The sequence below is a fragment of the Aulonocara sp. 'chitande type north' Nkhata Bay genome, linkage group LG14, assembly GCF_057382095.1.
Source record: "Aulonocara sp. 'chitande type north' Nkhata Bay isolate Kocher_YH1m ecotype deep benthic linkage group LG14, A_spYH_male_GT1.1, whole genome shotgun sequence".
In the NCBI taxonomy this organism is placed as follows: Eukaryota; Metazoa; Chordata; class Actinopteri; order Cichliformes; family Cichlidae; genus Aulonocara; species Aulonocara sp. 'chitande type north' Nkhata Bay.
The window spans coordinates 19,523,497-19,547,687 of NC_141357.1; the positions used below are offsets into that span (position 1 = coordinate 19,523,497).

At 38.5% G+C, this 24,191-nt stretch overlaps 1 protein-coding gene and 1 long non-coding RNA gene across 4 annotated transcripts; both read left to right on the forward strand.

Annotated features, from left to right (window-relative positions):
• Window positions 1-2,044: 2,044 nt before the first annotated feature.
• On the forward strand, window positions 2,045-23,976 carry LOC147314467 (uncharacterized protein C14orf132). Of its 3 annotated transcripts, none has more exons than XM_086262811.1 (2): window positions 2,045-2,211; window positions 22,943-23,976. In XM_086262811.1, the coding sequence occupies exons 1-2, from the start codon at window positions 2,185-2,187 to the stop codon at window positions 23,159-23,161; spliced, it is 246 nt and encodes an 81-aa protein (XP_086118937.1). In that variant the 5' UTR covers window positions 2,045-2,184; the 3' UTR covers window positions 23,162-23,976. The 3 variants fall into 3 exon arrangements, 1 of the variants encoding a protein (XP_086118937.1); XR_015124852.1 differs by lacking the exon at window positions 2,045-2,211 and adding an exon at window positions 18,271-18,524 and having other exon boundaries at window positions 22,943-23,083; XR_015124851.1 differs by lacking the exon at window positions 2,045-2,211 and adding an exon at window positions 18,271-18,528 and having other exon boundaries at window positions 22,943-23,081.
• Window positions 10,556-11,807, forward strand: LOC147314468 (uncharacterized). The gene is made up of 2 exons (XR_015124850.1): window positions 10,556-10,810; window positions 10,976-11,807. It is a non-coding gene; the product is annotated as an uncharacterized LOC147314468 (long non-coding RNA).
• Window positions 23,977-24,191: the final 215 nt, after the last annotated feature.

Below are 24,191 nucleotides of genomic sequence, written 5' to 3' on the forward strand. Positions count from 1 at the left end.
TGCACAACGAAGCTCTGAAACAGCCCGGCCTACACATGGACATGCAGGGCACATAAATGTGGAGTAATTTTCTCACGCTAAATTATGACACACACACACACACACACACACACACACACACACACGGGTTAGAGCAGGGACTATTTTGTCATGCATTTGAAAATCACTGCAAAGGGCACAAAGTACTATAGAGGTCTACAGTCATTAGAGGCAATTTGTATCATCATCAAAAAGTATCTCTTTGTACGGCATACAGAGTCCCAGGTAGTGTAATTATTGTTGTTGCACTCTGGTACATTTGGATGTGAAAACATTATTGCTGAAATAATCATGGGGTATATAAAGCAGGAAACAATTAGCTGTTTCTGGATGGTCATCAGTACTTAGTGTTTGAAAATAAGAACTGAATAACAGGAAAGTTATTGCATTTTGTTTTTCAGAAATTTTTAATGATAGATTTACAGTTTTTTACAGACGCTAGGACACATTTCTCAATACTTAGGTCACGTTTGCAAAACTCCTCACACAGTGAGCACAACAGAAGTCTATGTGGGCTAAACTGAGGACCAGTTATCATTGTTTTGGCACAAAATGCATTCAATGACTACATCTCTCAAATTTCATGAATTATCTTCTCACTCAGACACAACAACTGCCAAAAAGCTTTGTACGTACAGGACATTTTGCATGTGCTTACATACTGTTTTCAAAACTGTTAAACTCATGGCCAAAACAATAACACAATGCAAAACTTGAAAAGACAGCAAAATCCAACAGCAATATTTTAGTGAAACATATTTTAAATCTAAAAATGCAGTTTAACCAGCCACAGCTGATTCTCATTGTAGATGAACATCTACACAGGTGTTACTCCTTCAATTTTCCAACTCCTTCAATTCTGGCATGCCAGAAGATTCTTTCCTAGGTGTGTTGCCCTAGATGACATAAGATGTGATGTGGATGAGAACCTGTGGCCAAATGGAGAAGACCGAGTAGATTAGCATTACTATTGTATGTGTATCAGTGGATGGTGTGTATACAAATTCTTGTATTTTGGGATTACTTAGTGCAAAAAAATAAAAATACATAAACAAATATTAACGAATTCTGCATGATGTCTGATTCATTCCAGTAACATATATTGAAATTATAAACAGAGATGTGTCCTTGGTTTACACAAGAAAACGCTGTGTAATGCTACATGTTGTTAGTGTTTTTTAGGTCATTGTTTTGTGGGTGACAAAGTGTGTTTGTCGGCTGTCAACCTTTGCTAGTGTTCTGGAAGAATGAGTTTATTTGAGACCTGAATGAAGTGTTTTGGTAGTTGTAGTGCATTTTGAATGTGAAATGAACTGCTTTGCCAAGCTGACGGTCAGTTAGGAGGATTGTGTGAAGTGTTTTGCAAAAGTGACCTAAGTATTGGGAAATGTGTCCTAGCGTCTGTAAAAAACTGTAAATTAATCTTTAAGATATTGTTACCCTACCTAAATCAATATAAAACATAAAGAGGAAATCCTCCAAGAGACTATTTTAAACTTTGTTTTAGGACCTTTCTAAACATGTAAATGCATATTTAAATGTGTGCTGCATTTCAAAAGATACTAAACACAAACCAGAAATGGAAACTTTTGTTTATAGTCAAAGGTTTCCCTCACCCAAAGAGCCAAAGAGCCAAAAATACATTTTTAAGAGACACTATAACAAAATAATAACCTATAACACATAGGGGAAATATTTATTATCTACATGATTTAATCACAGCCTGTGACTCCTTTATAATGGGGTTAAAAAAAACATGCACGCAATACATTCATAATTCAAGGATCCACTTTGGGATTATGGGGTTCAATCCAAAGTAAGTTGTAACAGGAAGACGTGGAGTTTAGTGCCAAAGCCATATCAGCATGCTTTATGTGCAACATGCACATCCACAAAGGCAGAGAGAGAGAGAGAGAGTGAGGGGGGGGAGAGGGGGAGAGAGAGACATGTATTGAGAGAAGAAACTCTTCTGTGAAGCATGAAAAGCATTCACAAGTACACTGAGTGAAGCACAGCAGTGTCGTTTTGAAGCCCTCATACTCGTTTTTCTTCTCCTTTTATTTTCTTTGCTGTCAGCTGTCTGACTTCTACTTTAAAGACCGCCTTCTTTAGATGCTCTAGCTGGCAACCTTTGACCCCGGGACAATGGAATTATCACTGATGTCTGCACAGGTAAGGAAACAGAAATATGGTTATCCATATAAGCTCTCACTTTATGATTTTTAGAAGGATATTTAAAAAGTTTTTTTTTTTTTTTTTACTAAAGAGGAGATAACGAGATACTGGATCATGGTAGAAACTGATTGAGACAATGTGATTTTAGAAGAGAGCACTCCCATCAGGATAAAAATGTGTCATCATAAGACAAAGAGGTAACACTGTTATAATACTTCCCCTGTAATGAAATGGAATTTCACTGTATTTTGTTTGAAATTAATATGTATTTATATTTACCTAGAAGTACTTAAAGGATGATTTGCTACCCTAGAATAGGGTACACAAATTATACTGTAAGAAATTTGAAGTACTGCATAAATTCTGGGCAATTTTGCTTAAAACAAACAATATTTCCCAGTCTTTCGTCATAAGTACACTGTACGATATGGAGTGGCTTAACCTTGGCTTCCATGTGTTTTACAAGCATGAAGAAACCTCTGTCTGAAAGTTAAATTTAAACCACAACAGTGGAAGAAAAGAAAAAACCGAGTTAGAATCAGCTCCATCATTATAAAGTCACGTAGACCAAATTTTTACAGGTATTTCTTTTCTTGTAAGCTGAAAAACAAGAATAGTCCTTATCACATTTTAATTAGTAAAATAAAAGTACAGAGACGAATAGAAAAACCCATCATACACAACAACCTAATGAATCTAAAGGTGTAAAAAGGCAAAGTGAATCCACTCCATAGTACAGTGTACTTTTGATGTCAGATGGGGAAATATTACCATTAAACTGCACACTATTACTGTAATAAATTTTTAAATATTTAAATTTCCTTATAGTATTGATTCGTTTAAAGTAAAAACCTGATTTGTGACCCCCTTACTCTTACCTTTAAGAATTTGTAGGTAAATATAATGAAATTGTAATTTAAAATTAACAGTGGAATTCCATTTAATTACAGGGGACCTATGCCTTTCGATGACCTTTATTAAAAACTGGTTATCATTTAGAACAACTTTGCACTCATTTACAGTGACCATGCCACCAACTTCTGCTACATCCACTGGATTCCCTGGCTGTAGTGGTCAAATGTTCATATGTTGTCCAGTATCAACGCTTTAAAAGCCCACAGCCTGATCTCATAGTAATCAAGGTTTTCCAGACATAGTGTGTTGTAGTGAAATTATTATAAAAGTAGACAAAGTACAGATCCCACACTGTCTACTTTTATCAGCCTTTATTATTACTTGGGAACTGTAGCTACAGTGTGTAGACTGAGTCACTGAATCATTAGAAAACTTTTTGTACACTGAAGAGTACAAAATTGCACATTATTTGTACAATTTTAGACAGAGCAGACATACAGATATGAGTCAGAAGCAGTCTGTGCAGTAGCTTCTCCCAAAGTAGACACGCGAGCAAGGACTCACGCTTGATTTAAACAACTGAGTCACATCAGCGCTGCTTTTTTCTCGTCTTTCTGCCAATTCTTAACAAAGTGGAGTGAAGTATCCATGAGCCATACACTCACATGGACTGAAATACAGTTGAGAACAATTTGGGGTACAGCTTTGTTCACAAAGACATCGTTGTCCATGAGGGTACTGCTCACATGACTCAAACTGAATGCATATTCCTTTGCTGTATGTTGATTTGCCTTCAAGTGTTATAATTTAAAAAATCACATCACTGTCAGATAGAGGGCTTTCCATTTTCAGGATGCATGAATGAAGCAGTTTTTGCACATCAGCAACTCAACATTTTACTTTTTATCCAGTGAAGCTTTCCAGTCCACTAAGTTCATTTAAAAGTCTTTCATTAAAATAGCATCCAAAGAACAACATGCTTACAAAAATAAGAACTTGGACTTTTTTCTTTAAAGGTTAACACAGCAGCCTCTATCCTGTTACTCTGAATCATGAAAGAATATTCTTCTCTCATTTTTTCCCAGCCTCTGAATTATGATCTTGAGCTTTAGCTATAACCTGAGGGCAATGTTTTATGTTGCAGTAGTGACCCGTTTGGGTATTGGAGGGCTATAAAGCCTACAGATGTGTTTTGCAATATGTCCACAGGCTTTTAAGTGCAAGCACAGTAAAACTCCTATTATCACTGAATGTGCTCTTTGAGGAACTGAGTCACTTTTACTGTAGTGCTTTATTTGCAATAGGAAGCATCTATAGTGCATCTCCAAAGATGATTTTTTTACTTTTTTCATAAGAAAATATTTGAGTAACTAGGCTGTCTATTAGCTTGTCTTTTTAAAAAAAAAAATCATAATTATTTAATGGCAAATATAAAATAGATACATCTTTCTTTATGTGGAAAGGATAAATTAACTTACAGATATGACGGGTCATTTTTAAAGGATTTTTTTAAAGGACTAAATAGTGTTATTGACAGTTAGAAACCATTTTTTTACATGTCTTTGGACAAAATGTAAAAAAAGATAGTGGTTGTGACAGCATTCATTCATAACAGACACAGTTTAATAGACTCCCGATGAAATATGCCACAGAAGTATTTATTTATCACATCTGAAAACCTGCTGTTTGGGGAAATAAATAATTTTTCCAATTTGGCAAAAATAGCTTTCATATATCAAACAGTATGATGCAAAGGCACAAAGAGGAGATGTCACTGTATCACACACAGTAGTTTTGGAGATTGGGTACCTATTTCCTGATGGGTACCCTGTTGTGCAAAGTCTCCTGTTACCATCTGCTTATGGGCACTAAATCAACACACCCTCAGTGCAAAGACATGCTCAAGTAATGGCAACAGAAGCTCAAAGCTTTTCCACACAGCTGGTTAGACTTTCTGCATGTGTGCTGTAGGTTAAAATATAAACTCTTTCAACCAATAATAAACAGTTTTATATCCCTCAATTGAGTGGTAGTTCCCTTTAATCCTCTACTCATTGAGCTTCTCTGCTCCAGACGTGAACTCTGTCTGGCTGAAGGAGTTTGATGGAAAGCCTCATCTGATAGCCATCTGTTCTTAGATAGTTCATCAGATGTGCTCAATGTGTGGTCTTTAATCACCCCACACTAACTGTCAGTGTTGCAACATCGTCAAAACCACGCATCTCCAAAACTTTGTTAAGAAAAGAACGTATTTTCAAGTGAAAGGCTCAAAGGTCATAACTGAGCTGATGAAGGATGTAAATATAATGTTTCCACTACATTAAATATGGCACAAAATATAGTGGCAAAGAAATCAGTTTCATAATCCGCCTAATTCAAGGTTGACCTTTCAGAAGAGTTAAAAGAAAAAGGAAACAAGTGAAATGTTTTTTTCAATATGTATTTGTCAAATCCTGTAGATGCTGCGTGTCCTTGAGCAGCAAACCTCCAAGACTGCTCCTCTGTTGACCCTTTTCCTCTCTTTCAATCCCAACCCCCTTTTTTTCTTTCTGGGAGTGACTGTTAGACTGGTCTTAATTAAGCAATGCCAATCAAAGTGTGTGCGATGTAAATATAGGTCAGATTACCATCTGCTAAAGAGTTTATCAGATGCTTCGGAGCGACATCTGCGTAGCACACACAGCAAATTGGATCCATCACGAGCAGCTCGTTCTTCCAGTTCATCCAAAACAAAGAAACATGGATCAGATTTTCGTATTGCTTTGTTTAACAAATAAGTTACCCACATTCATACAGTGATCTATACAGAACTACAGGGCTGTAAAGTAAAGCATGTATGTAATACTGAGAACTAAAACTACTAATACGTTTGCTGTTCTGCCTGAATACACATTTATGACCAAAATATGTGATCATACTTTTTTTTTGTATTTTGTTTTCAGCATTAAGAAGTTCCCTGTTACTGATGTCCAGTTGTCCAGTACTGAGGACAAGTAAAACTACATTAATCTAAGTAGTTTAACTGCAATCATATTTGATATTTTTTAAAATAATGATCAATATAGGACCACAATAGGAAGGGAATTAGTTTTTTTTTTTTAAGTATCACATCTTCTCTCCTGGAATTGAACCCCACTTTCTTTTCAGGCATGCCCAGGCAGCACATTAGTCAAACAGCTGCCACCCGTTACTTGACCTCCGCGTAAAGCATATGTCATCAGTATTCAGGGCTCACATCATCCCAAACAACATGGCAAAGAATCACAACGGCCTTAACAAATACGTGACATTGGCAGCATCATCGACTGCACATGTGACTGCTGGACTTGCACAAGACATTTTTGTGTTATAGTGAATTTATTTATTCACACACACACACACACACACACACACACACACACACACACACACACACACACACACACACACACACACACACACACACACACACACACAATATCTATCTATCTATCTATCTATCTATCTATCTATCTATCTATCTATCTATCTATCTATCTATCTATCTATCTATCTATCTATCTATCTATCTATCTATCTATCTGTATGTGTGTATATAAACTAAGTAAAGCTTTTTTTTATACATAACTTAGGTTTACCAAACTACATTTAGCTCCAAGCCATGTTTGGTGTTGTTCATTTCATCCGGTGTGAATTATTTGGTAGTCTGTGCTTTTAAAGTGTTTTCTCAGCCGTGTTTTGTCAGCAAAAATGAGTGAGGAAGTTTGAAAGTGAAGCTGTATATAAACAGTTTCTGTAGCAGTTACACTAGTGAGTCATGCATTTCTTTAATACCCAGAGTTTCTATTTATCAGACGCTGAACTGCTGACATGAATCGTTCTGTAATATTTTGCTTTTCCACTAACTTTCTGACCAACTTCTACAACTTCTTGACCCCTACTGTGTAAAGGTTGCAAAGCAGTACTTCATATATATTATGACAGAGCATGATCATGTACTACAGAGCAGGTTCTGTCTTGACATAAAGATGGAAAAAGCATTAAGCGTTAAGGTAGCATGCACTATAAATATGGAGCGAGCTTCCAGAGAAAACTTCTGTAGTGTCTTATTTTTTGCCTTGGTTCTTTATTTTTACATTTCCTTTAAACTGGGTTCCTTGATTTTAATATACTTTACAAGGTTTTATGTTTTGCACTTTAAAGGTGTTTTAATTTTTTTATGCAATTATTATGTAATTATGTAAATCCAAACTAGCCATTGTGTATGAAATGTGCCTACAAAGTTTCTTTGTTTCTACTTTGTGTGCTTCACATTGTTTGGGAAGTCTTTTTGTTGATTTCAAAGAATGTCTGTATGTCGTTTAACATTGCATGAAGCACCTCACGTGTTTGTTCCTTCAGCACAGGGTTGAGATAGCCTTGAGAAATAACTTAAGTCATGACAAATAAAGGCACGGAGGGGAGGACACATAAATGCCCTGCGGCGTACTATAACCTCTGTGATGCTTTATTCATTCACAATGGTTGGCATGATAGATTAGTATCACACGTCAGACATGAGACAGGATGGACACAACTGCACATTGCTACATAAATAATTCAACTGTCAACTCACACTTCACCTTAGAAACTTGATAATTAACTTCTGATGAACAGTTCCTATTTCCTATCTTCTATTTAAGTTTAGACTTGATATATGCAATGAACATGTCATTGCCTAAATGTATGCTTTAATATATATATATTAGGGGTGCAACGATACACAAAATTCACGGTTCGGTTCGATTCGATACTTTGGTGACATGGTTCAATATTTTTTCGATACAAAAAATGTTCATGCTTTTTTAATTTGTCATTTATTAAAATTATAAATATATATTTTAACTCAAAAGTACAGTTTTAAATTTAATGTTGCTGAAACAACAAAATAAAAAAAAAATCTATCTGATTGAGAAATCACTCATCTTTGGAAAAGAGAGTTTATTACAGAGAAATGGCTCTTTCCAAAATAAAAGCTATACTATACGCTTCTTCTGGGCAGCATATTAAACATATCAGGTCCCCATAAGGAGAATCATGTGCTAACGGCTGTCTAAATGACTCGGTTAAAGTTTGTAGCATGCATGCTTGTTGTTTTTGTCTGCTTCCACTTGTCTTTACACTAGGATGATGTCGGCGTAAATGTGTAGTTATATTCGTTGTGTTCCCACTATTGTCAGCGTTAATCTCATTAAAATGACATTAACGCCATAACGCGGCAAATCTCCGTTAACAAGTTACCGTGGATCACCCCGTGCGTGGGGCTGGACGCCGTCAACACATTAACAAGCTAACTGCGCTAATGCACTAGTTCCCACAAATTGAGCATTGCGTGGCACATCCAACATACTGTTTTACTTTTGTCCATGACGCACTTACCATCAGGGTCACGCTTCACATGGAGACCAAGATAGTTCCAAACACCAGATCTGAATGAGGGTGGGGGAGGTTCAATTTCAGGTAGCGTTGAGGTAGTTGCCATGTTGCAACGAGCTTAGCTCCTGTTTTGCTAGCTTGCGCTGCGCTTAGTGGATCTGCACGCGACAGTGCAGCCTAGGCGGAGTAGTCAAACGCAGATCCACTGAGCGCTCAACACAGACAGCATCGTCAGAAGAAAAGTTGATAAAAAAAATAAAAAAAATTGTATTGTTCGATACATATGCGTACCGAACCGAAAGCACTGTATTGAACGGTTCAATATCGATACGAGTATCGTTGCACCCCTAATATATATACATATACATATGTATATATATATATATATATAATATGAGGGATTAAAGTGGATTTGACAGGTGGGCTGATCATAAAGTAATGCAAGCTCCTGGAGATTTTTCTTTGTGTACAGGCAGTAATCAACTGTGCTGTTACTTCAGTATTCACTGCTCTTTATGGACTCGCCTAACTGACTTTAACAAAATATAAGTAGATGTTTCACAAGATATATGGCTGATTTTCAACCCCTAGACACATGAAATTAATATAAAAATTTTCAAGTTATTTATTATTTATGTAACTCAATATTGACCATGAACACCACAGCCTGCTCTGCACCAATCCAACACAGTGCATTACTGTAAGCTGTACAACAATACTGCAAACTAAATAGTTTAGACTGCATTAAACTATATCAGACTCCCTAAAACTTTCATGCAGCCTTTGAATAACACAAAATTTAGATACTTCAATTTGATATAAAAAAAAAAAATTAATAATCACAATGTAGAATCAAATATCTTATTTAAAAACTATAAATAAATGAGGGCATCAGATGTAAGATTTAAATTTCCTTACCTTTTTAAAATAAAAATTAATACAGTTTTTCTCAGTCGCTTTGGTGCATTTCTCACAACAGAATTAAACATTGCACAACAGTTAGTTCAACCACCACAACATGTAGTCGTTTTGGCACAACCCTGTGGCGGTTTCACGTTCACTGCGTCCAAAGGCAAATGCCTTTGGACATGAAGCAGTTGAGTGAGTACAAATATCTAAAGAATGGTCACGTTTGACTTCCTATTCATCACTATCTCCTTTCTTTCATCATGAATGTCACAATTATTCATACTTGTACCGGCTGAATAGTCATTGTCCTTACAACTAATAGTCTTCATTGCATTGCTTGTGTCAGTGCACTCAAAATTGCTGAACAGCTTGTCAAACGATTCATACACCCATTTTGAAAACCCTATTTTGGAGGAGTTCCCATGAAAATCTCCATAAACTACATGTCTCAGGTGAACCTTATCTCACACTAATGAAAATTGGTGTGTGTCACTCCTACTTGCAACCAATGAAAAGCCTCTCCTACCCAGTCACAGGTGAACCGCGGCACAGCATCCCCCACTCCACAAGTACATATATACTGTAATGTAAACCAACAGACAGGATTGGCATGAGGTGCATACTGAATCTACAAAACAGCAGAACATGGAACGTCAGCCTCGTGGAAGAGGAGTGAGGATCGGTGGAGGACGAGGACAAAACCGGGTGAGAAGAGGCCAACCACATAGACACGTTCCTGACGAAATCAGGGCAACACTTGTGGATCATGTGATAAACCATGGCCTCACAATGGCCGAGGCTGGTCGAAGGGTGCAGCCAAATGTTGGGAGAACTACTGTAAGTTCTATCATCCAGACATTTCGTCGGGAAAACAGGTGAGCACACCGTAATCTAGTTACAGTATGCAGCACAAACTAATTTGCTCTGCACTTTCATAGTCATACAGGAGACTTGCATTAGGACATGACCTTACAGATCCTTACACATAGACGTACTGTAACTGAAGCGCAGACTTGGCCCAGGTGTGGCATAGTGTGCTGTGGTACAATACAGTAATGATGTAAAGAAAGGAGTTTTGAATGATAGTCCTGTGACAATCACTGTAAGCATGTTTGCGCTTACATGTGTGTGTTTTCCCATCTGCATCTCAAAAAGGACTGCCAGACAACCTAGAGGAGGTGGAAGAGGTCCACTTATGACTCCGCAGCAAGAGGAAAGAATTTGTGCAATGGTGGCTGCAAACAACGCTTTGAGACTGAGAGAAATACAAAGAACTGTCGTAAACGATGACACCATCTTCGGAAATATTCAGTCAATATCAATTTCCACCATAGACAGAGTCCTCAGACGGAATGAAATGTCCATGAAGCAATTGTACAGAGTGCCATTTGAACGGAACAGTGATCGAGTGAAGGAGCTCCGTCACCAGTATGTACAGGTAACACATGTTCGCATATGTACCTCTGTTCACTGTAACAGTTTAGGCCATGTACTCAACCTACATTTATGCATGTTACTGTAATCCTATGTACAATTCCAACTGTACAATCTGTTCTGCCAAATGCACCATTACAGACCTGTCTGATTCTCATCCTTTGTAAAGCATATCCTGGAGTTGGAGGCCAGGGAACCCCTGCACATGTTTGTATATCTTGACGAAGCGGGATTCAATCTCGCAAAAGGCAGACGGCGTGGACGGAATCACATTGGAGAAAGAGCCACCATTGATGTCCCAGGCCAACGAGGAGGGAATATTACAATGTGTGCCGCAATCTCAGAGAATGGTGTTCACACCCATATTCCTCGTATTGGTGCATACAATTCACAACACCTGTTGGCTTTTCTGGATGCTCTTCATAGGGACCTGATCCCACAAAATGGAAGGGATGATCCTGGTGACAATCGGACAATGTATGTAGTGGTTTGGGATAATGTAAGCTTCCATCACTCTGCTGTAGTCAGGCAGTGGTTTGCAGCACACGACAGGATGCTTATGGAGTTTCTTCCTCCTTACAGTCCATTCCTGAATCCAATTGAGGAGTTTTTCTCTTCCTGGAGGTGGAAGGTATATGACAGGCATCCACATACCCAAATGACCCTGCTAGCAGCTATGGATGCAGCTTGTGATGACATCACAGCAGAGTCCTGCAGAGGGTGGATTCGACACTCCAGAAGATACTTTCCCCGATGCATCGATAGAGCTGACATACGCTGTGATGTTGATGCAAATATGTGGGCAGACAGACGGGAGCGTCTAGATATCAATGATTGATATGCAGCAGTGTCTGTTTTTCAGTTTGTTTTTTTTGAGTCGTAACTACTGCAGTGAGGTTTACTGTCTAGGTGAGTTTGTTTGCTGTAAAATGTTTGATTTACTGTATTTCCCCAGTTTGCACAATGCTGTGAACAGTTTCAATTAAATATTATCAAGAGTGCATATGGAGTGTCTTGATTGTCCTTTACAATTTATGGTTTTCAACATGCCATGCATGCGGTCCGGACTTGACATGTCATTGGGAAGCACCTACAAAGACATCCGTCACAATGGGAACATGTTCAGACCATGTGATTTTGTGACCAAAGGTGCTGGTCTAATGACTTGTAATTGTGACAGCCCTGACACTTTGTTTGGTATCAGTACTTGCTTTTGATGAATGTATTGTCTGTTTTGCTCAAGGGATTTGTTGTTGATGCATTGACAACTTATTTTGGACACCTGACTTTTCTTTTTGATGGAGTGACTCACTTTTGCAAGTTATCCACCATGTTTTGCAGTTTGCACTAATTGTTTTGAGAAGTGCCTTAGTAGTGGTGGAGAGTTCAATTCTGTTGTGAGAAATGCACCAAAGCGACTGAGAAAAACTGTAATAATCTTTCTAACATATCCTCAATCTTCATCTCTCAGTGTTGCACCTCTTTGTCTCCCTGGGAAATTCCGGTTTTGGACATTTTGTGACAAATTGCAAAAATGGTTTGGATGTTTGGTGATATTTTTTGAGCTGTTCGAAAAGGTTTGAAGGAAATTGCCTTCCCGGGTTTCCTCCGTGGCGTGAGCGATAAGCAGAGTTCTGTCCTTTCCTTCTAAGATTCCTAATTATTTAAAGTAACACTCAGGTATGCCATTCAGCGTGTTAGTACGAGCTCGGGAGCAGCTTGGGAGAACAAGGAAACACAGACTGCTTCAGGTTGTCTTCCCAAATCGACTCAAAGGTTTATTTGATACACAGCAGTTTATATAGATGAAAAAAAAGGGTCGTGTGTCAGCTTTCCCAGTTCAAACCGGTACAGACCAAATAAGGAAACGTCTTCCTGCCTTGTGAACAAAGAAGTATCCTGTGTGTAGTTTATCAGCTCAGCTATAATTTATGATCATCCCAGCAAAATACACTCCTAGACATAAAATACAGAGTTCTTTCATTAGTGAATTCTGAAACGAACCACCTAGCCTTTAACGAGCCTTTTCCAGGAGATAAAGAAAAAAGGGAGGATGGGAGTAAGGAAGTGGTCTCATCTCTGTGGTGTTTTCGACCTTGGGGTACCAGCCTGTGAGTCTTACACATCAATTCTTGGGTCAGAGAGAAAAATAACTAAAACAAAGGGGCCTTATTGAATGACAGAGTTTTCCTGCATAATGTCACTATAAAACAATATCCAGTAAATGCTACCATGGTACTAAAATACCTAACAAGGTTCATTTGAAATTACAGCCCATAAAAATGTTACTCCTTTTATGCTCACTCCTCCTCTGTAGCACTTGCTATTTATTGATGCAGAGCAACCGAAGCTTCATTTACATCTTCACCTGGAACTTTGGATATGGAACAATTGATGTATTAAAGGTGTAAGTGGACCATGTTTTGTCATTATTTTCTTATTCCTGGGCAAGTATCAAGATGCTATCGTGCTGGAAGCAACTCCTGGCTAGAGCACATGGGAAAAAAGCAATCATTCGACAGTGTTGTGCATTAGACCGTCTAACAGTGTTCTGTATCATTCTGGTCTGCGTTTATTCACATTACCGAGGCTTTAAATGTTAATGCAGTGACGTGTTTCATTCATTTTCTATGATATCTTGGCAGTGTAGTATAATCTCCGGTGCAATATTTCAGTGTTTCCTTTTATGTATTACATTATAACTTGGCTTCATACAACCGTCAGAAGCATTCCTGATAAGGTCAGATGACCTATGAGGTAACACATTCAGTAATTCATGTACATGTGATTTTGTTACATGGCAGCGTGACTTGGTTGTTCAAGTGATAACAAGACCAGGATTCACGATGATGGTTGAGTGCAGAGGAGTTCACATGGCGTGCTCCCTGTGAACTCCTCTGCGCTCAAACATCATCATGAATAGGAAAAAGACTAAAATACGAACATAATCAGATTATATAATCAAAGGTCACCATCAGTAACACACTACAACGGCAGGGAATCAAATCCCGCAGTGCCAGACGTGTTCCGCTGCTGAAGCCAGTGCATGTCCAGGCCCGTCTGAAGTTTGCCAGAGAGCACATGGATGATACAGCAGAGGATTGGGAGAATGTCATGTGGTCAGATGAAACCAAAGTAGAACTTTTTGGTATAAACTCAACTCGTCGTGTTTGGAGGAAGAAGAATACTGAGTTGCATCCCAAGAACACCATACCTACTGTGAAGCATGGGGGTGGAAACATCATGCTATGGGGCTGTTTTTCTGCCAAGGGGACAGGACGACTGATCCGTGTTAAGGACAGAATGAATGGGGCCATGTATCGTGAGATTTTGAGCCAAAACCTCCTTCCATCAGTGAGAACTTTGAAGATGAAACGAGGCTGGGTCTTCCAACATGACAATGATCCAAAACACACCGCCCGGGCAACAAAGGAGTGGCTCCGTAAGAAGCATTTGAAAGTCCTGGAGTGGCCTAGCCAGTCTCCAGACCTCAACCCCATAGAAAATCTGTGGCGGGAGTTGAAAGTCCGTGTTGCTCGGCGACAGCCCCAAAACATCACTGCTCTCGAGAAGATCTGCATGGAGGAATGGGCCAAAATACCAGCTACTGTGTGTGCAAACCTGGTAAAGACCTATAGTAAACGTTTGACCTCTGTTATTGCCAACAAAGGTTATGTTACAAAGTATTGAGTTGTATTTTTGTTATTGACCAAATACTTATTTTCCACCCTGATTTACGAATACATTCTTTACAAATCCTACCATGTGGATTCATGGATTTTTTTTTTCACATTCTGTCTCTCACAGTTGAAGTGTACCTCTGGTGCAAATTACTGACCTCTGTCATCATTTTAGGTGGGGGAACTTGCACAATCGGTGGCTGACTAAATACTTTTTTGCCCCACTGTATTTAACTGATAAATTCAGTTAAATCCTTTAATCCTTTTTTGCAATTGAATGCATAAGTGACATTAAGTTACACTACCTATACTGTATGTGTGTGTGTCTGAAGCACACAATAACTGAGTGAATGCTGCTCTTTGTTTGTCAGTCAGGATTTGAAGCCTCCAGCAAAACTAAGCAAAGATTCAACCAGCCATAAGAGCAGGCTCTTCTGCAGAGTACTCGCACTTGCTCATCACCGAGTGCGGTCATCTCTTTTTTTCTTTCTCTCGTCTTCTTGCTCATTTTGTTTCTTTTCCCCCTCTCCTCGCACAATTGCTGCTTCAATTCTTATCATGAATTCATTCAGCTAAAGTTCGCCTTAGACATTTCTTCTCATCACATGGCTCATTAACTTATAAATTATGGAAATTATTTTCAGCTGCATACTACATTTTGATTTAGTTTGCTTGGTGTCATTTATTTCAGGGCAAACCATCATGTCTTGGGTGTGATTTAAAATGAACTCAGTTAAACTAGGTTTGTCTCAAAGGCTCTAAGGCTTGTTGCAAGCAGGAGACAATATCAGCAGGTCTGTAAAACTCTACAAATGTAATTTAATGATTTGCATATATTGTACCTTTTTGATCTTTTATTCTTTTAATCACAGAATAATAACCCAGTGCCGTGGCCTCAGAACCATAAGCCACTCAAGCTTGCTTTATTACTCCATTTGATTATTTATTTATTTAAATTATCTTGTGTAGTAAAACTGAGACTTGTGATCAGGTAAAGTTGGGTGTGCTCAGGGTGGTAGCTGGTAGTAGGTGTGAGTGTCAGCATGAGTTGTCAATGTTAGCCCTGATGACCTGTCCAGGTTATACCTCAGCTCTTGACCTGACAACTGGGATAGACTCCAGATCTCCCAAGACACCGAATTAGAACAACATGGATAGATGGCTGGAGAAAGACTGTATCAAAGAACTGGTTCATTTTGAATATTATTTTCTTTTCTATGCATCTCTGACATTTTTTAAAATAAGCATTTCCATTACTGAACAAATATCAGATTTATTATTAAAGAATAACATCATGTAGTCAATAAGTACATTTTTAGGTAGAAATGTTTGCTGGTTCATCAGATATAAATCCTCTATAGATTGCATGTTTAAAATGCTCTGGATCATGCTAACTAACCTGTGCCTATTAGCGAGAGCCTCTTCTGTTACAGAAGTGTTTTGGGGGGAGATTCTACAGATCTAATGTATAGATAACACATTATAACATTCCTTATATAATAAAACCATGCAGAAAATGCCTAGTGAGGGTACAGAGCAGTCCAGAGCTAACTGTGCAAACTTTATCAATAAAGAAGTAGCTAAGCATCATTTTCATCTGTATTTTCTTCCCCTTCCTCTGCTTTCACTGCCTGTAATTTTATGACAGATGTTTCACAAAGAAGATGAACAGCTGGATGCTGTGAGGCTGTTTATTCAGCCTTTTATTTTTCTCTCTTCTGTCTCTCCTTCTCTCTTCCCCTTTTTCTTCCATCCATGTTTTTCTCTTAAATAAGTACCATATGGACCAAAGATCCCAGTTATGGCAATATCTAACCTGTCAAAGGTGAAATGAAAACATAATCTTCCCAGTCTTTAAAGATATTGCATATAAAGCTGAAACACACTTTAAATATAAAGATACACTACGTCTCTGAAGACGAATATCTAATAAAACATCTGTGAGTATGGACCTCTTTATTCTCTCCATCTTTTTTCTCTTCACTTCAATCCCCTCTAATTTTAGATAACTGTGCGCTTTCAGTGATTGATGAATGCGTGTTTCTGCAGCATATGTGTGTGCATTCATTTGTGTCTTGTGTGTACATGAGTGTGGGATTACAAAAGGCGCTTTCTCTATTTGCCCTCAGTGTAGAAGCACATTACATAACTTTATAAACCATGCCTGTCCTGGACACATATACATTTACACGTGTATGCAACCACACAGTCACACAGAATAAAGCTTTATATCTACATAGGCATGCATTTCCTGCACCTGTTCATTTAGAGCAGAGACAAGCAAATGAATGCCAACACATATGCTCATGCAGAAACATAAAGGCTACACATGTGCTTCCTCACTCTAAGCAACAACAGGATGCACATGCAGATGGGCACAGAGAGTAGACTCAAATGCCAACGTATTCTAAGCAGATGAACAGAAGAAATCTCTAATTCTAATATATATAGATATATCTCGGCAGTACTACAAGTCCTGCAGCACTATACGCTACATCATCTAGGGAGGGATGATACTATCACGCTTTGAATTAAGAGAGTAAAGTGATGCACAGGGAAATAGGGAGAGATTCATGAAAGGATAGTGGAGGAAAAAATAGCAGGTTAGATGATGTGAGAAGGAAAGCAAAACAGCAATGTGTTAATTTTATGGGTGATGATGTCACTACATTTGAAGAGCGAGAAAGATGTAGAGGAGGTCAAAAGCAGGGCATAAAGATTTGTAGAAGCAGAGGCAGAAGTCTCAGGCAAACATCAGGATAGAGTTAGGAGGATAAAAGTTTACATATTACGGCGTGACGGGTGGGAAGTGAAAAGTTAAGAGGCAGAAGACCTGCTCTGATTCTTGTTTCTTTATTTCTTTGCAAACATCTTCTCTTTCCATTCCTTTACTTGTATGTTTCTGTTTTGGGGCTTGTAACTAATAATATAGTAGTTATTTGTGAATTACTAATTAAGCATTAGTATTAGCGGTTAGCAGTTTTGCATCAAAGCAGAAGGTCTTGGGTTCAAATCCACTGACCTTTCTGTGTGGAGTGTGCATGTCCTGTCTGTGCCTGCATGCCTTCTCTGTGGTTACTCTGGTTTCCTCCCACAGTCCAAAGACATGCATGTTAAGTTAACTGGTGAATCTAAAGTGTAAATCGTTGTCTGTCTCTCTGTGTTGGCCCTTCGACAGACTGGTGACCTGACAGCTGTGACATGCTCCAGACCCATCTTAACCCTGAACTGGATGAGCAGGAGGCACTGTTGCTGTGTATTAGTGCAAATACTTGACCAACCCTTTGTTCATGTTTTAACAAAGAGTACGGCGGTCTTAAACAATGACTGAGACAACTTGCATGTTGAGACAGTTGTCTTCTGCATGGATTCACAGAGCATGACGCACACAAGCTGCGAGACATGCTATCTTACACACATGTTCTCTAATTTGTGCATATGGCTTCACTCGTACATGCAGATGAATGCTGTTAATATTTGTACACGAGCTCCCGAAATGCCAACATGCATTTGACTAAGCAAGCTGAGTCGAATGCCGAGTTCTCACAGTGCCGCTGGTTCAAATCTGTTAGTGGATGCATCTCAAACCTCCGCCCTATTGCTCTTCTCATTTGCGGCTGAACAACATCATTTTTCACTTTTCTCGCCGTCCGTCAGGGCTCTCCTTCACTGATACATAAATAGTCTGTCAGAGTGAGGTTAGAAACCTCCAGCTCAGCTGTTTCGGAGATGAAACCACTCCCACCCTTACCCACGCACATTTTTACATCCATACTCTCACAGTGGGATCTCTATAGCTGTCACACACACACACATGCTCTCACAGTGTACACTCATCTCTCACTTTCACTGGAAAGGATACCTCTCTCTCTCTGTCTCTCTCTCTCAGTGTATACTGTGTCTCTCTCAGATGCAGTTAGGTCTCTCATTCTCATGAAGCGCAGCTCCTCTCTGTTTCTGGATGCACTCTAAGTCAGAGCGCAGGACGAGACAGACCGCATCCTAAGAACTGGTTTCTTTCTTCGCATACAGCCGGCAGTAGGTACAACTCTCTGTTTTCATACTTTCTTTCTAGCTTGTTTGTCATTATATGGTGTGTTTTAGATACATCGATTTTTGTATAAGGATTCCTGGAATCACTTGGAAACTTTTAATCACTCGTATGATCTTAATGGAGATTGCTCTTGGTATCAAAAGCATGACAAAATGTCCCGTGCATCAGATGCAAGGCATGTTAAACTTGGACGAATTTACAGACACTTACAGAGGATCAAGCATGTGTAAGGTGCATTCTCAAATTCAGTATCCCAGCAGCTTTGCACTTGACTTGTTTTGTTACTTTAGAGCGTTTGAGAGTGAACAAGAAGGTGATCTGTATTTTCAGGACCAGCAACAGGCTGAATATGATTGTCTATTTGTTGAGAGTTAGATATGCATTAAGATTATGTTTATTTATGTATTTTAATTTAGGGTTCTATTTAGCTTTTTTCTTGACTGAAGGTGTGTTTCTATCACTGCTAAATCACTTTCTCACTCTGAGTGTGATTGGTGATTGGTATTTCTTCTAGATGTGTGTGGTCTGTAATTAAATCTCAGTTATCTAGTACTCAGTCCGTGCGGTATCCAGTTAGAAGAGGATTAACCTCACTTATTATATGACTTAATTTGCAACATTTCTATTGCAGTTATATCATACTGATCAAGATACAGTTATATATCAGCGTATTTGTGGAGATGAATTCTGCAGATGAATTTAAAGCTGTTTTTTATACCACGCCTACTATAGTATAGTGGCTAAAAAATGAAAGCAAAACAATGAGTTAGATAAATCCAATATTTAACAGAAAATTAACTGAAACAATTCTGATATGGTTCACGATATACACTCAATGTCTTTCTTTAGATTTCTTTATTTACAGTTTGCAGTACAAGCTTAGATTTTTCTAGATCTTATAATGCACAATCCAGAAATAAACACAGTCGTTTTTAGCTGGAGACACATACAATTCTGAGATTGGGACACAGTGAAAATGTTGAGCTAAAGTGTGAAAAAACAGCACTTAAAGGAAGATGTTGTAGCACTGAAAGACGTCACTTCCTTATATAACTTTAATGTGACTGAACAGATTGCTGCCTTTTCACACTGCTCAGTGCAGTGACTGTAAGCTTGTTGTGTGTGAGAGTAGATGTGTGGTTAAGTGTGTGTGGCTGGTTGTATGTAAAAACACTGCTGAAAAGTATTGTATTTGTAGTACAATACTGCAGTGGATGTCTTTGGTTCACATCTAAGAGCACAGCATTTGCATGTGCCGCGGTTCATTAATTCATTAATTTGTAACTCATTTGCCGAATCCTTTCTCGTGTCGCCACAGGCTTTTAATATCAGATTTTCCATCCAAAGACTGAGCTTTTTTTCTCAAATAAACAAATAAAGGTAAAATGAAAAAAAAAAAGAACTAAAATCAGAAATTAGATCTTAATGTGTTAGCACCCATACAGTACGACCCGACTTCCACTTTCAGTTGACCACGCGGAGTCATAGCGTACAGTATATGAAACTATTTGAATTCAGACTGTGTCATCCTAAAAACAAACTCATTATATCTTTGGATAATTTGTCCTCCAACCATGTGGTGTAATAACACTTGCTCATGCTCATGCTGCTTTTCTTGATGACCTTTTCCTTTTACTCGCAGAATAAGACACTGCCTCTGGGCACAGACTTTCTAATGAAAAAGTGAGCGATTTCACAACTCCCACTGTTACAGTATGCTTTGCCTTCATTATATATATATATATATATATATATATATATATATATATATATATATATATATATATATATATATTAGGGGTGCAACGATACACAAAATTCACGGTTCGGTTCGGTTTGATACTTTGGTGACATGGTTCAATATTTTTTCGATACAAAAGAAAAGTTCATGCCTTTTTAATTTGTCATTTATTAAAATTATAAATATATATTTTAACTCAAAAGTACAGTTTTTAAATTTAATGTTGCTGAAACAACAAAATAAAAAACAAAACAAATCTATCTAATCGAGAAATCACTCATCTTTGGAAAAGAGTCGAGCGCAGATCCACTGAGCTCTCAACACAGACAGCATCGTCAGAAGAAAAGTTGATAAAATAAATAAAAAAATTTGTATTGTTCGATACATATGTGTATCGAACCGAAAGCACTCTATCGAACGGTTCAGTATCGATACGAGTATCGTTGCACCCCTATTATATATGTATATGGTTAGATTTTCTGATTAGACTGCATGTTGCTTGGTTTATGATAAATTTCTCCAAACCTGCATTCACTTGTGAAAAATCCCAGGAGGCAGTTTTAATTAAATATAGATATTAGATGGCGTCTGTGGGCACTCACAAAGTTTTCTCATAAATTATGCTGCCACATCTTAATGGTTGCAATGTTTTAAATTCTTCCTTTTTTTCAAGGACGGTATGAAAACATGCAGCTGCTTTTGGATAAGATGAGACAGCTGGGAATGAACGATCGTGTATATTGGAAAACATCATCATACTGTACATACGCTGGATTTAATATGTACACTACAAGCTCTGCGATCTGCTTGGCTGGGACATGTAGCCTAAGCTCTGCTTGATCCCCGTGTGATCAGTGGATTTTTATGCATTGAAATCGAGGATTAGCTGTTTTATACATCATTATGTTCAATATTTGTGCCTGAATCTGGATTTGTTTGGCAGTTTTTTGTCTTTGTGCCCAATAGCTGGTCAAAGAGTGATGAGATACAAAGATAGTTCATGCCAAAAACTAAAATAAAACCAAACAAACATTAAATCTTGTGTACTTTATCTGGTGTGAAGACAGAAGAAGTCTTACTAGTTAAAACTAGCAGGCATTTGAACCATGTTCTCATGTCATGCTTCAAATGACTCTTTGCTCATTCCTCAAAATTAGCGTTTAAACTTCACAAAGGTAAAAATATCCGCTCCCTTGTACAGAAAGCATATTCACTAAACTCAGCTAGAGTTCTCTTGTAAATATTCAGTGATAACGAAGTGAGTTCTTAAAAACAAAAAACAAAAAATGTCTGTATGAGTGAAATTTGCCCTGAAGTCACATCTGGAGTTAGGTCGTAGAGAGGGTAGATGGGGACATAAACGCTGCCTGAGAAGCTCTTGGGGTCAAACTGAACCTGATGTTTGAAACATCCCAGAGCCATAGCTGTGTTCACAGTCACAAAGGTCTGACCTCAGCTGCAGTCACAATGACGCAGCGTCAGAAACATTTGTTCATCGGATGAACGTGACATTTGAAGAGCTACATTCAAATCATCCGTCCCCTATTCCAGTGGGGGTGATCGCAGTGATCAGAAATAAATAACAAACTAATGAGTATAGATAAGAAGTAATGTTTAGTTCTTAAAAATATACTATTGATCAAATAAATGAACATTTCCAGACACAGTCAGATCCGACTCACCTTTTTTGGACAGTCAAGTTTGAACATTATGTTGCTCAGCAATCACAGAACGGCTCCTTAACATGCCTAAATACCTACAAGTCCAAGGGTGAAACGCAGCTGAACTTTTCATCTGTCAGGGTGAAAACTAGAATTATTAATGGTCACTGGGCTGTCTGTTTGTATCGCAGACTGTGCAGTCTCTGCTTTAAGAGTATAAGACACCCTGTGTGGTTGTGTTTGGGTGTTCTGGTGAGTTTGTGAGAAACGTTACAGCGGATTACGCCGACGCATCCTGAGTTTCAACCTCGTGTGCGTGTGTGTCACACCTCCGGGATGAATAGTGACAGCAACATAACCTAAGCAAGTGGCTAAAACTTGAGGTGGCTTGGACCTCATGCGTGTAAATGTGTGCGTAGGGCTGGAAGAAGAGCGTAAACATACATGAGCGTGTGCTCGTATTTCTACGAATACTGGCTGCATCTCTTTCCTGTCTGATGGGATAATATGAAAGCCCACAGAGGACAAACACCTCCACCTGAGACTAAAAATGGGATTCATTTTGTGCCTTGTTTGCTTTCTGATTTTCTCTTTCATCCTCTTTGTGTTTGCCTCTGCAGCTTTTAGTAACGTGAAGCATGTGACGGACTGTTAATCCGTCTGAGAATTAATCCCTTTGAGATGCTGCGTTCTCGTCACTGTACGCTAGCTCTCCTGAGACCAGGAGCAGCTGTTTGTTTAACCTGAACAGAAAATATCATTTTCCAGTTGTGCCTTTCATCACTCTATTATTTATGTTGTACTGAAAACGGTGCTCACTTGCAATATTTTTCATTTTTATATCACCAATTCATCACTACATTGTAGGTTAAAGACCTTAAAATATTGCGTACCAGATTAAAACCCTATTTAATCGCATATTTCAGCTTGTCATTCGTTTTGTTGCACCTGACTTTATTAATCACCCAGTTTTGTTTTTCTTTCTCTACTTGCCTGGCAGCAATTCCCGGCTGTGAGCGGGGCCTTCATGGATTCTCCGTACAACGGCAACACGTCCTTGCAGACGTCCACGTCCAACCTCAACGCTGGCTATTCGCGGCCCTCGGAAGCCGAGGATGACGGCAAAGTGTCCAGTGACACCATTTGGCTGTGGATTGCTGTCCTGGCAACAATTGGCAACATAGTGGTGGTGGCTGTGGTTTGTGCCTGTGCCTTCTGACAAAGTAGAAGAGTGGAACAAAAAAATTCTGCTGCTGTCGGACATGGCAACTCTTGTATATTTTGAAAATATACTTTCTCTAGAAATGTTGTAAAATAGCCTTACTTTAAGACTGATCCCATGGATTATTTTTCTTTTAAATATAAGCATCAGTTTGAATTTTGCAGAGGAATTTGCATGGGAGTCTTTATTCCCACAGCCCCGTCACCCCACTCCTTTTTCAAAACGTAAAATCAGCGATCATATTGAAATAATTAGCTCACAGAATCTTTCTGTTCATTTGTACAGTTCCACAACCACAAAAGGAAAGCAACAATTAAGGTTGTGATATATGTTGGTACAGAAGTTCACTTTAACGTAAAATGTGATGAAATGGCTCATTGGCCAAACTCAGATGACGTGCATGTACATCATGTAGTTTGTTACACGATGCAGGAACTTTTCCCTTTTTTTAAAATTTCCAAAGTGAAAACTACATGTTACAGTTAAAAACAGACCTTTGTTCCCTTATGCAATGCACAGATTTAAAGACATTTCTGCTGTTACCCTTGTTCTGCCTGTTTCTAGAATGCTTCATTTGAGAGCACTATCATAATTCATTGGTTTCCTTTGTGTGTAACCTGTTTAATATGCATTAAAACCATGGCTATGACTCAGTTTTAATCCTGTGCACTTCTTTGTAAACAATTCTGATTGTTAAAGGCCACAGAAACTTGTCCTCGGGCTCGCCCTTTAAAGCTGAAGGACTAAAAGTGTCACAGCGATGTTTATTTTAGCCTCCGTGCAAACAGTGTATTAGCATTTTCTACTAGGCACTGCTACCTGAGCAAAATAGGAAATTTATTATTTATGAGTTATTTATTTTGGACTCTGGACAGAATAAAAGCTATGGTCCTAAAATTGTAGTAATATGCTTGCACGGGTCAGTTATTACGTAAACTGATTTTGAGCTGGTTACTCTGCAGGTTCAGCAGAGGTCAGCGTCACAACCACAAAGGATTAGATAAGATCAAGAGCCTGATCTCTTACG

What these genes read in the sequence shown, in the direction of transcription:
- LOC147314467 (XM_086262811.1), top strand. Translation starts at nt 2,185, where the DNA reads ATGGAATTATCACTGATGTCTGCACAG. An exon ending in TATCACTGATGTCTGCACAG is followed by an intron (nt 2,212 to 22,942) that starts GTAAGGAAACAG and finishes CTTGCCTGGCAG; the next exon opens with CAATTCCCGGCTGTGAGCGG.